General features: G+C 36.8%; 1 protein-coding gene across 5 annotated transcripts in view; it reads left to right on the top strand.

The window, feature by feature from the left end:
* Positions 1-17,413, top strand: part of APAF1 (apoptotic peptidase activating factor 1) — an 89,576-nt gene that overhangs the window by 52,387 nt on the left and 19,776 nt on the right. For all 5 annotated transcript variants that reach the window (XM_045062208.1, XM_019835370.3, XM_045062209.1 and 2 more), the window contains 5 exons: positions 2,892-3,053; positions 7,260-7,388; positions 9,649-9,774; positions 12,303-12,422; positions 15,251-15,367. In XM_045062208.1, the coding sequence (XP_044918143.1) occupies positions 2,892-3,053; positions 7,260-7,388; positions 9,649-9,774; positions 12,303-12,422; positions 15,251-15,367 (654 nt within the window). The remainder of the gene's footprint in view (positions 1-2,891; positions 3,054-7,259; positions 7,389-9,648; positions 9,775-12,302; positions 12,423-15,250; positions 15,368-17,413) is intronic.

Genomic DNA, 17,413 nt, shown 5'->3' on the forward strand with positions numbered 1-17,413 from the left:
CTCACCTATGCTTGAAACATGAGAAGAATCTGTCTTTTCACTTAAAATGCATTTTTTGATTATTTAGTGAATACTTAATATGTGTCAGACACTGCACGAGGCATTTGGGTTTTAAATACTAAAAAGAAAAAAACAAACAAAACATGAAATATTTCCTGGCCTGAAGTTGTTCAATTCCAGTTGGAGAAAGTGGTAAGGGAATAGACAAGCTGTGGAAATGGTAAAGGTGCTCTGAGAACAGATGAGGGTTGTGTCCAGATGTGTTCAGGCACCTGGTGCTGCACCCAAACTGTAACCTTTTCTCCTTTTTCATGATCTTTGTTATCCCATTTTATGTGTCACTTTAGCTTATGCTGACCCTTTAGCCTAGAGTCTAGGCCATAGAGTGTTCCTCTTGTCTTTTTAGTGTTGAAAATCTCTCCATCCTAAGTTGTAGGCTAATCTTCAGGGAGGAGACTGAGATGTCCACCTCTGCAAAAACTGTTCCCTCAAGCCCACAGCTTGGGTCTAGCATTTCCACTGTGCTTTATCTTTTCCTCTCAAAAGACACATCTGATGTACTTTGTCTTAGAGTCACTTATGGGCTTGTCTTACCTCCTTTAATGGCCTGTAAACTCCTTGAGAGAGAGGTATCTATACCTGATTTATTTATGTAATCTTCCAAATGATGAGCATAGCGGTTAATGTGTTCACGATGATAAACCTTTTTTGTGTCCCTTCAAATCAAAGTAAGACTTCTCCAAACTCGAAAGAAAAAAGTGTTAAAAGTCTTCAGGGACAGGATTTTGATATCATGTGTGAGTATCAAAATGTGATTGTAGAGCACAGAGCAGTAGCAGCAGGGGAGAGACATTATTGCACTCTTGGTGAGAACTGCCGAGTTTGTGGCAGCTTTCCCACAGTGCTATTAAGGCAGTATCGTTAGCTAGTTCGTGCTGATACAGTGACGTGTAGTAAGCAGAGGTCCTGTAAAATGATGTTGGATAACAGCATCTCAAGGTCAAAGTCTTCTCAAAGCCATTGACTTCTGAGAGGATGAAGAACTGTAAAATTATTTCCTGCCCCAAATGGCTCTGTAATCTTTTAAGCATTTTGCAGGGTATCATGTTGATAAGCATGTGTTTTTCAGGCCTTGTTGATAAACTGTTTCAAAATGTGACTTTTATTTAAAATTGCCATGTAAACCACACAAAGCCCAGGGTGCACATGGGCCCTTGATACAGTATAGTGACTTGCTCAAAATCAAATGCTTGTATTTACTTGGTCCCTCGATGTGTGGAATTTCATCATTCATTGGATAGGAGCTGAAGTCAGGTCCAGATGCAGAATGTAGTTTAGACAGGTTTAATGAAATTGGGTTTTGTTAGGTTTGTTCTTTCTTACTTTCTTTCTTTTTTTTTAATGTGTATTTCTGAGACAGAGACAGAACATGAGTGGGGGAGGGGCAGAGAGAGAGAGAGACACAGAATCAGAAGCAGGCTCCAGGCTCTGAGCTGTCAGCACAGAGCCCGACAGGGGCTCGAACTCACAAACTGTGAGATAATGATCTGAGCTGAAGTCGGTCGCTCAACCGACTGAGCCACCCAGGTGCCCCCTTTCTTTCTTTTTTAAATCCTGGCAGTGGTGGCTTGGGAAGCAATGTGATTTCTCATATATGTAGTTGATGTGACTGAAACTTCTGGCATTTATGTATAGGCTTTTTTTTTTTTTTCCTCTTTAAGTACCAAGGAAGGCTATTGTATTATCTGATGTCTTTTACTTCATCCACTTTATCCACATTTGTTGCAAGGGTAAAGGTTTTGGTATTGGTTATATTCCTTAGTGTATATAATGTGCCTCTAAACTTGAGATTTAAATTTTTTTTTTTTACATTTATTTATTTTTGAGAAACAGAGACAGAGCGTAAGTTGGGTAGGAGCAGAGAGAGAATGAGGCACAGAATCCGAAGCAGGCTCCAGGCTCTGAGCTGTCAGCACAGAGCCCGACATGGGGCTCGAACTCACAAACCGTGAGATCATGACCTGAGTTGAAGTCAGACGCTTAACCGACTGAGCCACCCAGGCGCCCCTCTAAACTTGAGCTTTAAAAAATGTGCTTGGTGAAACAAATCTGGTTTTATTTTGGAGGTGTTCTTTGGAAGCTGAGTTAAAGCCTAAGAAGCAGGTTTTTTGTTTTTTTGTTTTAATTTTTAATTAAACAAAAATTTTTTTTTTGTCGTCCTTGACCAACCCTTGGTCTGGGCATGGTAGTCATTATCACTCTGTGAAGCTCAGTTGCTGTTTAAGGCCCAGGGGAGTGAAGATGGGTCTTCTTGAAGGCCTTTGTCTTTTGTGCTGCTTAAGTGTATGGCCCCACAAATACATAAGGTGCCTTGCTTCCTTTTAGCATATTCTTTGTTTTTATTTTCAGGGACTTCCTTATGTCCCTGGATACTCTTGCTACGTTTATAACTTAGCTTAGACTGGGCCTTGTGTGGTGTCCAGGTTGTGCATGCAGTAGATAGATGGAAGCAAACTTCATGCCTGGCACAGCAGAGGGCAGCAGTGGCAAGTCGTGAGTCTCACCTTTCTTCCTGTTCTCATTCTTATTGTCACCACCTAATCTTTAGCTTCCTCCACACCATGCAAGGGTTTTTTAGCATTTAGTTTTACATTCTGCATTTTGCATTTCAGGCAGTGCTTCTAGTTTTTTTTTTCTTTTTAGGAAGGTGCTGAATGAAACTGGAGTACTTAATTTGAAAGCTTTATAAAAAGTCACACATAAGTGAAAACAGTTCATTAGAAAAAGTGAATAATTTGTGTGAAATTTAATCCCGGTAGAATTCTAGATGTGTGATTTGAGATTAAAACAAACTTAAACTTTTTTTTTTTTTTAATTTTTACAATCTGAAGCTTTGGGATGTGAAATCAGCAAACGAGAGGGAAAGCATTAATGTGAAGCAATTCTTCCTAAATTCAGAGGAGCCTCAAGAGGATATGGAAGTGATAGTGAAATGTTGTTCATGGTCTGCTGATGGTGCTAGCATAATGGTGGCAGCAAAAAATAAGATCTTTGTAAGTATCCGTATTTTAACAAGCCAAAATTAGCCTGATTTAAAGAAAATGAAAACATCTATTGATTTTTGCATTTTATACTGTGTATTGATATAAATAATAAAATATAGCTATATGATTTTGGGTAGGCTCCCTAACTTCTTCGTTCTCAGAATTGTGTTCTAGGGGATGTTGATTGGCTTTGTGAGGAAAGGTTTCCATGGTCGCACAGGTTTGAGAAATGTGTATTCCTTTCCTTATTAGAGTCACTCAGTGTATACTAACATACCTAAGGCCTCCATAAGTCCTATAATACAAAAATAATTTATGTTGGTTAGTCCAGTGTTTCTCAAATAGATTTAAAATATGGAATACTTTCTGTATCACTTTTTTTTTTTTTTTTTTTTTTTTTTACAATTTTGAATACATTGATTTAGGTGATTTTCAAAGTGCTTCCTTACTCCTCAAATTTATGATTTGGTGACTGTGATAGAAAAACTTATCAACAACTGAAGAATATTGTGAGATTTCTATGATGTAAATGAGGACAATATGTTAAAATAGTGAATGACAAGGAAATGTAGTAATAGCTTACATTTGTATTCAGGGTGCCCTCACATGTTTCTCTTGATATAAATGTCCAAGAGACGCAGCAGATTACAATATATCTATGCTAATAATGAGGCAGCTGAGGTTCAGAGCAGCCAAATAATTTGTCCCAAGTTATACCATGGATTTGGAAAGATAGATATTCTGATTTATGGCTCAGGGACATTTCATTCTAATAGTAATTTTAAAAGACTTGATAAGAGATACTACAGTTCTATTTTCAGCTTTATTGAGGTACAGTTGACGAAATTGTAAGATATTTAAGGTATACATGTGTGAATTAATATGTGTATGCATTGTAAAAGGATTCTCCCCACATGGAGTTAAATAACGTATCTGTCACTTCATGTATTTACCTTCTGTGTGTGTGTGTGTGTGTGAGAGAGAACATTTAATTTCTACTCTTAGCAAATTTCGGTTATACCATACAGTGTTAATCAACTGTAGTTACCGTGTTATACATTAGATTCTCAGATCAATTTATCTTGAACGGAAAGTTCGTATCCTTTTACCAACCTCTTCCTATTCTCCACACCCAAGATAGTGCAGTTTAATCATTTGTTTATCTATCTATCTATCTATCTATCTATCTATCTATCTATCTATCTATGTATTTATGTGAATGTTTTAATCATTTTTGTTTACAACCGAAACTCTGGGAATTCTAAATTAACATCCTTGCGTGTGAGCTTCTTATAGACACCAGAGAAAGTTTCAACCTTGTGTTCCACATTGTTCTGCTGTGCCTTATCCAAATGAACCTTTATGAGTCATCCAATTTCACATGGTTCTCTTGCTCACAATTTCACTTGAGAAAATCAAGTCCTCCAGGATCGTGTCATGCATGGCTGTCAAAGTGTGGCTGTTGGGTCACTTTTCCTTATTTTTAATATGGTTTTTTCGAGTTGACATAGGTAGAATTCTCTCAGCAATAAAGACAGTGTGCTTTCACTGAACTTTTTCTCCAATTCACAGACTAGCTAGACTTAGATTTTCTGGGAAGATTTCATTTGAGGAACAGGAACAAAGATGATGATAGCTTTCTGACAACTACTAACTTCAATTTCCTTGGCTGCTGTTATATTCAGCTACCTTAGCTGGGCTTGGAGGTCTGAGTCCATCTCCAGCTCAAGGAGAGCCTGGGAGATGTCGCACTTGAACTTGTCCAGCTTCTCGCCATTGGGCTTCATGATTTTTGCACTTGAACTGAACACTCTTGCACTCTTCTTCTTGAACTTGCACTCTTCTTGGTGAGAGTGCTAGCTTAGGAAGAGGACTTAAGTCTCATGAGAGCTCCTCAAATCCCCTGAGATAGTACAATTTTAAAGAATATAACTGAAATATACTGTATATTTACATAAAAACTGACTGAGGGCCCATTTATATTGTTTTTGATCTAGTCATTGATCTGTGACCCTTCGATCTTGGTTGCATGTCAGTTTATACTCCTTTAGCATGCAATTGAAGAAAAAAATAGCAAACTTTTTAAAGTTTGTTAAAATTTGTAGGAACAGAAAAGGAACCATTGCGTTTATAAGATTTGAAGATTAAAAAATTTTTTGTTGTAAAATATATGTAAAATCTGCTACTTTAGCCCATTTTTAAATGTATAATTCAGTAATATTAATTACATTCACAGTGTTGTGTAACTCAGCACTATTTGCAAAACTTTTTCTTCACCCCCAAACAAATTCTGTAACCAGAAACTAGTAACTGCCCATTCCTCTCTGCCCCCAACCCCTGGTAACCTTTAATCTATGAATTTGCCTGTTCTGGATATTTCATATAAGTGGAATCATATAATATTGGTCCTTCTGTATCTGGCTCATTTCATTTAGCGTAATATTTTCAAGGTTCATCCATGTTGTAGCATATATAAACTTCATTCCTTTTTATTGTCAAATAATATTCCATCATATGGATATACCACATTTTGTTTATGCATTCATTTGTTGATGGACACTTGGGTGTTTTCACCTTTTGGCTGTTGTGAATAATGATACAGTGATCATGGTGTACAAGTATCTGTTTGAGCCTCTACTTTCAAATCTTTTGTGTACACACCTAGGCATAGAATTACTGGGTAATTCTAAATTAGCTTTTTCGAAGAACCACCAAACTATCTGCACCATTTTGTATTCCTGCTAGTAGTGTTACAGGGGTTCCACTTTTTTCTTGCCAAACCTTGTTATTTTCCATTTTTTTTTAAATTATAACCATCCTATTAGGTGTGAAGTGGTGGTATCTAATGGTTGTTTGACTTACATTTCCTTAATGACTAGTGGTGTTAAACAGAATTTGAACATTTTAAAAGATCTGTTCCAGTGATAGAAGAAAACAACTTTATATTGCATGAAATCTGTTTTTGTTTTAAAAATCTAGACGAGGTTTTTATTTTACCTGCTAAAATAAAACTACCCTAAAATTACCCTTAATTACATGTAGATCCCTATTTCTTACTCTCTGGTTTCTCCATTCTCCTCCTTCTGGTTTCTTTCAAACTCTTTTGTTGGCCTATTCCAATTGTTAGGGCTTTACCTTTTTACCACTTAGTAATTGGTGGTAATAGGACAGATGCCTATTTCATACATGCTAAGTTTCCTCTGTCACCCTCCACCATTAATTTTTAAGAACAATCTATCCTGGAAAACTATATTTTAAATATGGTTTACTATCTTTTGTTGTTGGCCCCCGATGCTGTGCTGCTTACCATCTGTGCATACTTGCAGGGCTGTGTGCATATTTATGGCTCCCGCTGGAAGCTTTTTTTTTTCCCCTCCTAAAGACTATACCTTGGTCTTAAATCACAATACTGTATATTGCTATGAATGTTTTTATCGTTTAGCAAAAACTTCAGAAGAGTATATTCAACATCTAAAAATTTTTCAAAAGTTGAAGCTTGCATTACACAAAAATAGCTTTTTTTAATTCAAAAATGGGAAAATGATCAAAATGGAATAATCTGATAGCACTGAAGAGAAATAGAAATGGTTGAACTAATTTAATTTTAGCAAGCCTCTGCTCTATATTATTTTGATCATCTTCATTTATGAGTATCCATTTTCCTCTTTTGAATAAACAAGCATTCAGGAGAACTTCTCTGTATGTTAATTTGGCTAGTCCATTCATTTATTCACAAAGGTTTTATTTCTCCCTAGGCCAGCTTGAGACATCATCCATGATAAATTTTTCTTTTTTAATGTTTATTTTTTATTTTTTTAATGTTTATTTTTGAGAGAGAGAGAGAGAGAGAGAACTTGAGCGAGTGGGGAGGGGCAGAGGGAGAGAGAGACAGAATCCGAAGCACACTCCAGGCTTCTGTCAGCACAGAGCCTGATGTGGGGCTCAAGCTCATGAACCATGAGATCATGACCTGAGCTGAAGTCTGATGCTTAACTGACTAAGCCACCCAGGTGCCCTGATAAATTTTTCTTTATAGGAAACATGTTACAAGATGAGCAGTATTTTAAAAGTATGTGTATATTGATTTATATCTTATTTATGACTGTTAACTATCGGTAATTGTGTTTTGTCAGGACTTATAAATTTATATTGTTTGAATATAGCTTATTTTTAAAAGTATTTTATTTTCATAGATAACCTATTTTATGTTGACAGCTTTTTGACATTCATGCCAGTGGCCTGTTGGCAGAAATCCATACAGGCCATCATAGCACCATCCAGTACTGTGACTTCTCCCCACAAAATCGTTTGGCAGTGGTGGCTTTGTCCCAGTGCTGTGTAGAGGTGAGTAGTTCACTTACTCTGTGAAGTTTGAGTCTCCAGAGGTACAAGGATGCCAAAGAGTGGGCTACTTAAACCTTTAACTACTGAGGATGTTTGAGAAATGAGTGGCTGTATTAATTTTTTCAAAAACAGTGAGTTCCTTATATTTGTTTTCCAAAGATGGATTAGTTTTTCCAAGCTTTGTTACTATTTATTTCTTGAGTGGGTCTTACCATCAGGTAATTTGGAGACCCTTGTGATGACAGTCTAAGAAGGTGGGTATGGGCTTTTATCTGGAAAATAGACAAATCCACTTGGTTCACAGGGTCTTCTCAAAGGAAGCTTGACTACTGCAAGCACTTCTTTAGTGTTCTGTGCTTATTTCAGCAATTTTTAGTGAGTTTGACAATCTTGCCCCTTACTGTGAAGATGTTGGGGAGAGTTTCTGAGGTATAGCCCTTCAGCATGGAGATATCTTCAGCATGGACATATAATAGGTGAGAGTGAGTGGGTAAGCTCTGTAAGGTCTACTTACCTCCAAGTACAGAAGCAATGCAACTAACACTGAAGAACTTCCCTGCCGAGAATCTTCCCATTGGAAGCAGAGGCAGTGAGTGTGGGCAGGCTCCAGTCCTATTTGAAATGATGGGAAGAAGTAGGGTGCTGTGGCAGTGTTCTTGTCAGTGGAGTCCTTGAATTGAAAAATTCAGATGTGCTAGATCTTTCACCTTATCTATAGATCCTCAAGGTAGATGTGGTTGGAAATTTCCTCTTTGTGGGTTTTTGTCAGGATTTTTAGGAGGAGTGGAGGAGCAACTCTTCTTTCAGCCTTTTCTGTCACTTCTAAAATCCCTACCCTTTCCTATTAGAAAGCTCGAGGAAACATTGTCCTTTTTCCTAAAATGGGGGCTCTAATAAATGATGGGGTAGAACTAGAAGGGAAAAGGGAAGGATTTTCAATGGAGATTTCTTAGTTATGGAACCATTTTCATTTGTGGCCTTTAGCTTTGTATGTCCATAAGAGCTTGGACTCTAGTGATAAGGCAAAGAAAATTTCATACAATTAATTTGTAACCATAGAACTCACTGATTGAAACCCACTGGGCATGTGATGAAGTACTTGTTTTGTCCATGCTTATTCTGAAATCGTAAAGTGGGTCTGTCATTCAGAGTGTAATGAGAGGAACTCAGGCACATATGGTACTTCATTAGACTGGAATATATTTGAATAATTTATAGCAGAACTCAGGACAAAATATAGCCAGGGTGGCAGACATTTACAATTGATAATAACCATGAATAACAGAAGTGTGTACATGTACAATTAGTGTATTCATTTATTGTACGGTTTTGCCATTGGTTGAAATGAGAATTAGATGACAGTGGAAAATAGTCTATTTTTTTGATGACTTATAAAAAAATAGATAAAATGCATGATTCCAAAGTTTTGTAATAAGCTATATTCAGAGAAGTCTTGTTTTCATTTCTATCCCTATCCCTTTTTCTAACTCCTGCCAATAGGTAGCTGTTTTTGTTTTTGGTTTAACATTCCAATGTTTCTTTTTGTGTATATAAGCAGATATCTGTATGTATTTTGTATAAACAAAATCTCCATGTCTATATCCATGTATATATCGGTATTTGTTTTTCATCTCTTACACAGTATAGTGTGTGTATCCAGGTGTGTGTGTGTGTGTGTGTGTGTGTGTGTAAATATATACATATACATATATAGTGTAATATATATATTTTTTACATAGAAGTATATATGCTCTTTGCTTATTTTCTGTAAATCTATCTCGGTGACTAGTCATTGTCTGGGTGTTTTTTATAGCTATATAATATTCCATTATGTAGTTTATTCAGTCAGTTCTTTTTTTTTTTTTTTAAGTGTTTATTTATTTAGAGATAATGAGCAGGGGCAAGGCAGAGAAATAGGGAGACAGAGACAGAGACTGACATGCGGAGCCTGATGCAGGGCTTGAATGCACAAACCATGAGATCATGACCTGAGCCCAAATCAAGAGTTGGACACTCAACTGACTGAGCCACCCAGGTGCCCCAGTCAGTTCCATATTGATGATCCTTTGGGTTGTTTGCAATTTTTGCTATTAAAAATAAGATGCAATGAATAATTTTTACACAAGTCATTCTGTATTTTTGCTAGTTTATTTTGGACTATATTCATAGAAGAGGATACTGGTTTGCTTTTGCTATTTTCAATATTCTTGATATGTTCAAAATGCTTATGAATGTGATTTCCTATATATTTATTCTGTAGTTGTGGAACATGGACTCGTGTTTAAAAGTGGCTGACTGCAGAGGACATTTAAGTTGGGTTCATTGTGTGATGTTTTCTCCTGATGGATCATCATTTTTGACATCTTCTGATGACCAGACAATCAGGGTGAGAAATATTGACATTTTCATTCTAGACATTTACTGATCATAAACCTCCTAGAAACTAAGAAAATTGATGGGCAGTATTGGGGGCAGTAAAACAAGAAACTGCTAGATTCATATTTATCCTTGAAAAGTGCTATTACATGGACTATAACAGTCTCATTCATTCCATATGTGTTCATTGAGTATTATCATGGGCCAAATGTTGAAGTCCACTGATTATACTCTATTTTGATTCATTTAAAAATATACTACTAGATAATACATTGACTTAATTTTTGACTCTTTCCTCCATCTTAAATTCCCCCATCCAGTTATTTGCCAATTCTAATGGATTCTGCCTTTCCATTTTCTGTCATTTGTTTCTACCTTTTCATTTCAAATTTAGGTGATCATTACATGTTGTCTCTCTTAATGTATTAGTGTGTGCCACAGTCTTGTCTTTCTTGGTTTTCTACATGCTGCTTCCAAGCTATTTTCCTCATGTACAATACAGCCATGTCATTTTTGCTTAAAAACTACTAAAAGTAAGTAGGTAGTCCTAAGTTTATATTGAAATTCTCTACAGTATGGTTTCATTCTGCTCCAGTCTTTCTTTTGGTTTATTCCTACAGGTAACCTATACTGGACTGCTCACATTTTCCCAACACCCTGTAGTTCCCTGCTTCTTTTGCTTTTATGGTTTCTTATGTTTGGGATACTCTATTTCCCTGTCTCTCTCCTTGTTGGAATCCTAACAGTCTTACACATTCCCCTCAGGCTTTCTGCAAAGCCCTTCCTAATAATCCATTTGGGAGAATGTATCTTCCCTTTAATGCCATATAACTCTATGTCCTTTTCTTATGGTACTAACCAAATTCTGCTTTGAGTGTTAAGTACAGATTTGCTTTACGTCTCACCTTCAGTTCTCCACTGCTCCTCTAACTTGTTCACACATTTTTTATTATTTTTTAATTTTTTTAATGTTTATTTATTATTGAGAGACAGAGAGAGATAGAGCATGAGAATGTGAGGGGCAGAGAGAGAGGGAGACACAGAATCCAAAGGAGGCTCCAGGCTCTGAGCTGTCAGCACAGAGCCCGACGCGGGACTCGAATTCACAAACTGGGAGACCATGACCTGAGCCAAAGTAGGATGCTCAACCGACTGAGCCACCCAGGCGCCCCTACACATCTTAAATTACAAGGCCTTTGAGGCCAGGGACCCTGTGGCATCTAATATAGTACTTTATATACATTGTAGCTAAAGTTTTTTTAGTATTTACTGTATGCTAGACATTGTGAGAAGTACTGCTCTTATATTTGCTAGTTCTGATAGCAGTCCTTTTTGCAGGTGAGAAAACAGTCACAGAAAGGTTAAATCAGTTTTGCTTATAGTGCCAGTCTGAATAAACTTGAGCCACAATGTAAATCAACTTACCTCTTTCTTCATCAAGAAGTCTTCTTAAAAAAAAGATCAGTCATATCACTTAGCATACTGTTAATGGTGTGTTAGTGATATAGTTGATTTAAATTCTAGTACCAGTTCCTTATCTTGGTATCAGTTTGAAGACTGGCAGGAGTTCTTATTGTGAGAAGCACTGTATTAAGTAACCTTCCCAAAGTCACAACTTTAGGTGGAACTAGAATTCATGGTCGGGCACTCATTACTCTTAATACTAACTACTACTCACTGTAGCATATAATTTTTTTTTTCTTTTTTTGGTGAAAAATTTTTTTTATCTTGTTTTATTTTTTATTTTTTTAAATTTACACCTAAATTAGTTAGCATATAGTGCAACAATGATTTCAGGAGTAGAATCCTTAATGCCCCTTACCCATTGGCCCATCCCCCCTCCCACAACCCCTCCTGTAACCCTCAGTTCTCCATATTTATGAGTCTCTTCTGTTTTGTCCCCTCCCTGTTTTTATATTATTTTTGTTTCCCTTCCCTTATGTTCATATGTTTTGTCTCTTAAAGTCCTCATATGAGTGAAGTCATATCATTTTTGTCTTTCTCTGACCAATTTCACTTAGCATAATACCCTCCAATTCCACCCACGTAGTTGCAAATGGCAAGATTTCATTCTTTTTGATTGCCAAGTAATACTCCATTGTAACTCCATTGTATATATATACCACATCTTTATCCATCCATCCATTGATGGACATTTGGGCTCTTTGCATACTTTGGCTATTGTTGATAGTGCTGCTATAAACATGGGGGTGCATGTGTCCCTTTGAAACAACACACCTGTATCCCTTGGATAAATGCCTAGTAGTGCAATTGCTGGGTCATAGGGTAGTTCTCTTTTTAGTTTTTTGAGGAACCTCCATACTGTTTTCCAGAGTGGCTATACCAGCTTGCATTCCCATGTAGCATATAATTAATAAGTATTTATTGAATTATAATCTAATAATTGAAAATTTCCTGGCATCATATGTATTTTGAGTGTGAAGCATGGTTTGTATGTTGCTTTAAGACTAAGGCTTCTCTTTACATATTTCAAAGGATATGACTATCTTATTTTAGTTTTTTTAATCTTTTATTTAGCTCTGGGAGACAAAGAAAGTATGTGAGAACTCTGCTATAGTGTTAAAGCAAGACATAGATGTTGTGTTTCAAGAAAATGAAGTGATGGTTCTTGCAGTTGACAATGTAAGACATCTGCAGGTGAGTATTTTTTAGAAAACAATTGGAAAAATTGTGTGTGTGTTTTTTAATGTTTATTCATTTATTATTATTTTTTTAATGTTTATTATTTTTTTTTTGAGAGAGAGAGAGACAGAATACGAGTGGGTTGGCAGAGAGAGTGGGAGACACAGAATCCGAAGCAGGCTGTAGGCTCTGAGCCATCAGCACAGAGCCCTACATCGGGCTCGAACTCATGAGCCGTGAGATCATGACCTGAGCCGAAGTTGGATGCTCAACCGACTGAGCCAACCAGGCGACCTGTTTATTCATTTATTTTTGAGAGAGAGCACAAGCAGGGGAGGGGTGGAGAGAGGGGACACAGAATCTGAAGCAGAGAGTCTGAAGCAGGCTTCAAACTCTGAGCTGATGTGGGGCCCGAACTGATGAACATGAGTTTTCTACCTGAGCTGAAGTTGGATGCTTAACCAACTGAGCCACCCCGGCTCCCCAAAAAATTTTGGTTGAATTTCCAATTCACATTTTTCTTGTTCAGTTTTGAATTTGGGAATCAGGCATAAATGTGTGATATCTAATAGGTGCTCAGTAAGTATTAGTTGAATAAATATGTGGGTCTTGAGCTGAGGCTTAAATATGCTTAATATTTAGAATTTTATTTTATTTTATTTTATTTATTTTTTTTTTAATTTTTTTTTTTTAATTTTTTTTTTTCAACGTTTATTTATTTTTGGGACAGAGAGAGACAGAGCATGAACAGGGGAGGGGCAGAGAGAGAGGGAGACACAGAATGGGAAACAGGCTCCAGGCTCTGAGCCATCAGCCCAGAGCCTGACGCGGGGCTCGAACTCACGGACCGCGAGATCGTGACCTGGCTGAAGTCGGACGCTTAACTGACTGCGCCACCCAGGCGCCCCAATATTTAGAATTTTAAAAAGTGAACTTTGCCTCACTTCATTCCTCTCCTGTTGGTATCTGTAATCACATTCCTTGATTTTCATGGAGTCCGGGAGGGGAACTTGAGATGGAGTGACTGAGGGTAAGACAGAGCTTTACAAGCTTTGGAGCTGCAAAGCCCAGCTTGATGTGATGGAAAGAACAGTGACTGTTCACTCAGGAGACCCACGTACAGTTTAGGCTTTATTGTCAGTTGTGTGATGTTTGAGTAAATTATACACTTCCTCTGAGCCTCACTTTCTTCATCTATATGGTCCTTTTTATCTTGAAAAGTCTGAGCTGGTTGTAGGGTGAAGGTGGAATCCAGATTCAGGAGACAGATATCTGGGAGTAAACAGTCTATGGCATGTGGTAATTTCTCCTTGTCTCCTGTCGGGGGTCAGAGTCAAGGTGTGAGGCACCCATTAATATGGCTTGTTCTGTATTTTACAAGCTACACTATCATCCTTAATATATTGATGGGGAGCTCCTAATGCCCTGTATTTCTGGGATAAATTGATGTGTGAAATTGAATGTGCATGCCTCGTTACTGATTTTTAGCAGACTTGGGATATTTTCTGTTGCAGTTTTCTTGTCAAATTCAGTGTCCTCAGGCTTATATTACCTTTATTAAATTTGTGCAACCTTTCTTTAATAGTTGTCATAACTGTGAGACTTCAAAAAGAAGTCATACAGCTATAAAAGTATCATTTCATTCTCTGTCAGTGATTATGGGAGAGTTTAGGGGATAGTTAAACTGACAAATATAGTTCCATTTAAGTGAACAAAACATGTTTTAGTCACTATTAGAAAAATATGGAAATTTATTTTTGAGAGAAAGAAGATAAATTCAGCTTTTAGCAATTCAGTCTTTATTTTGAATGTCATTGTGAAGAAAAGGCTACCTTGATGGATACCCTGTAATCTTTGTGCCTGAAACAAATATGACCATTAGTTCATGGTGGTGAAAAATGATTTAAGACTTTTAGGTTGTCAGAGAGAGAGGTAGCAGACAATTGATTTAAGTTTGAGAAATAGGTTTAGTTGAGCAATAAGCCATCTTTGTTAATAAGACTTAAAGTAATTGTTAGCATTGGTACGTATTATAAAATTAGCTAATCTTAGATTAAGCATTATAAATCCAGTCACCCATATTATGCTTATGGGTTCTTCTCCAAAACTCCCTTCTCCCCTGCTTAACAAAGGAAAGAATCTTAATTTAAACTGTTTTGTGAGTGATTAGGGGATATAAACCTCATTTTAAAGATTTTTTTAAAAATGTTTTATTTTTGAGAGAGAGAGAACATGAGCAGGGGAGTGGCATCGAGAAAGAGGGACAGAGGATCTGAAGCAGGCTCTGCACTGACAGCAGTGAGCTCGATGTGGGGCCCAAACTCAACGAAGTGTGAGATCATGACCTGAGCCAAAATCAGTTGCCCAACCGATTGAGCCACCCAGGTGCTCCTAAAACTCATTTTAAGTTGAATTTGACTTTTTATATGATGTCTATCTCAGTCCCATTTCAGTAGCCCCCTTGAAAAATATCAGAAAAGTATACTTTAGCAAATGATAGCCTTACTAAAATGGGCTTTGTAAAGAAATGGAAAACAGGGTGCAGAGTTAGCTGTGGGATTATAAATTCATGTGTCTCAGGTGGTGGGCACAGCAGCTGCTTTTTAAACCTTTTAAAGCTCATTTTATTTTATGAAAGTGTATTTGAACCACAAAAGTGAAATGAAATGAAAGCGTGAAGTGCTAAATGCAGCTGCTGAGACTAGGATAGGGCTTTGTTGTTCCCCTGGGAGATCTTGTTGGTTGTTTTCTGTTTCACTTATGTTTTCAATTGAAGTCTCTGTTCTAAAGAACAGAAATTGCTCTTACAGCCTAACAACTGATTGTGCCTTATTTTTCATTAGCTCATTAATGGAAAAACAGGTCAGACTGATTATCTGACAGAAGCTCAAGTTAGTTGCTGTTGCTTAAGTCCACATCTTGAGTACATTGCATTTGGAGGCGAAGATGGAGCCATTGAGGTATTATTCTGTTCTAGTCTTCAGAATCCTTCTGTGCAGGAGACTTATTTATTTAAAATTGTGTGTCTGGCATTGTAGACTTATACTAAATAAATCTTTTTGTGGTATATCAGTCATTCTTCTGCTAGGCTAAAATCTTAAAATCCTGTTGGTGATATATTTTTCAGATTGCCTTTACTATGGTTTCTCATACTTTTTGTCTTTTTGTGTTCTTATGGTCTATCTAGTTGTTTTGCTATTCTGCAAGAATATCAAACACTGTCAGAGATTTAGCTGACCATGTAAATAGCACTTTTTTCTCTCCTTAGCAACTCAGCCTTTGGTGTAAGTTTCCATTTTGGTACTGATAAGGTTCCTTGGAAATGTCTGTGCAGGGTTGTCCTTTGCTTACCTGTTTCACCAACCCTTCTGATACTCTTTTGGTATTAGAAGTATACCTCTTCACCACCTGAAATCCTTATTAAAGAAGACCAAATGACTTAAAAAATGCAAAAATGTGTAATAAAATGATTTCATCACAAAGCACATTGTCTTTAGCTGTGTAATGGTTTTCCAAAGAACATTTGCTCCTTCTCTCACCTTTTTCTCATCCAAGCTTTTTGGAATTATTTCTTAATTTAGTAATTGTGGCACAGGCCACATTTATTTTACTTTGGATTTATTTTCATAAGGAATTACACAAATATTCTCTAGTCCATATTGCCCCACAAAGAGGAGACTATATGTTTACACACAAAATGAAGGAAGAAGCTTTTAGAAAGTGATGCCAGTGTTATTATATATTTGTCGTGGCCATTGTGGCATGGATTCAGAGTTAAGGTGTTTTTTTCATTGTGAAAAATTATTTATCATGAAGATGAGTGCTATTTTGAAAAAAGTATATTGTGAATGTTTTTTAAGCAAGGGATGGTTCTCCATTTGTGAGTGCACCTTAGTCTTCCCTCTCGGTCTCATCTTTCAAACTGGTGTATATTATTATTCATTCTTAAAGGATCCTTGCTTCCTCTTTTATTTTTACCTTGTTGCCAAGCCAGCACTACATTCTTTTTGTTTTTACGATCTGAGTATCTTGAAATAAACCTTAGTTTAAGGAAATAATTCACAAAACACACATGTACCTCATCCATATCCCTGTCCTCAGAGTCATCAAATAATATAAATAATATAAAATGAGTCATATGAGATTACCAATATTTGACTGTATTTAACTTGTAAGATAGCATTTTCATGTGGTTGAGTCTAGTATCATCAAATAATAAAGGCTACCATTTTTAGGTATTTATCGACCAGATTCTCTCATGGAATTATTATAATACTTGGATGTTAGATGTTGTTATTCCTGTTTTACAGATGTCTAAACTCCAAGTTTCCATAACTTTGATTAAATCAGTAAGTGTCAGAACTAGGATTTAAGCCCTGGTCTCTGAGCTGCTGTGCTATGATGCTTGCCTGCCTTTTCCCTACAGCAGTTCTAAGATTGTTCTGCTCATTAGGGAACGCTCTCACACAGTTCCCGTTTGCCTTCTAAAAGGAGCATTTTATCAGACATGCAGGTTAGGCTTGAATTTCTACCATTTCCTATATTAGCATCATTTCTATTTTCCTTAGGCTTCCTTGAGGCATTTTAATTTGGACAAGAGAACCATATTTACTTTTTTTTGCTTTGTTTTTGGTCAGTTCACTTGAAAGCCTTTTTGACATAGTCATTAGTTTTTGAGTTCTGTTACCACTTTTTTAATCTCTGCATTAGGCATATTCATCTTTAGATCCTTTATGTGTTCTTGATATACTTTAGAAACCTACTCTTTATTCTCTTGTCTGTTTCCTGTCTCTCTCATTACCCCCCTCTTTCCTTGTCTCTGGTGTTTTATAAAGAGCTTGTGTTGTCAGTCATCCAGAATTTTTCTTCTCTCTCATCCATCTTACATGTCCTTTTCTTTTTGGAGGCTGAGTTCAGGCTGCCACTTGTTTGATGAATTGGGTAGTTGAGTTCTCAGAAGGACCACTGGTTCCTACTGCTATCTGGTCATTCCAGTGAGTTTTATT

This window comes from Felis catus, chromosome B4 (genome assembly GCF_018350175.1).
Source record: "Felis catus isolate Fca126 chromosome B4, F.catus_Fca126_mat1.0, whole genome shotgun sequence".
In the NCBI taxonomy this organism is placed as follows: domain Eukaryota; kingdom Metazoa; phylum Chordata; class Mammalia; order Carnivora; family Felidae; genus Felis; species Felis catus.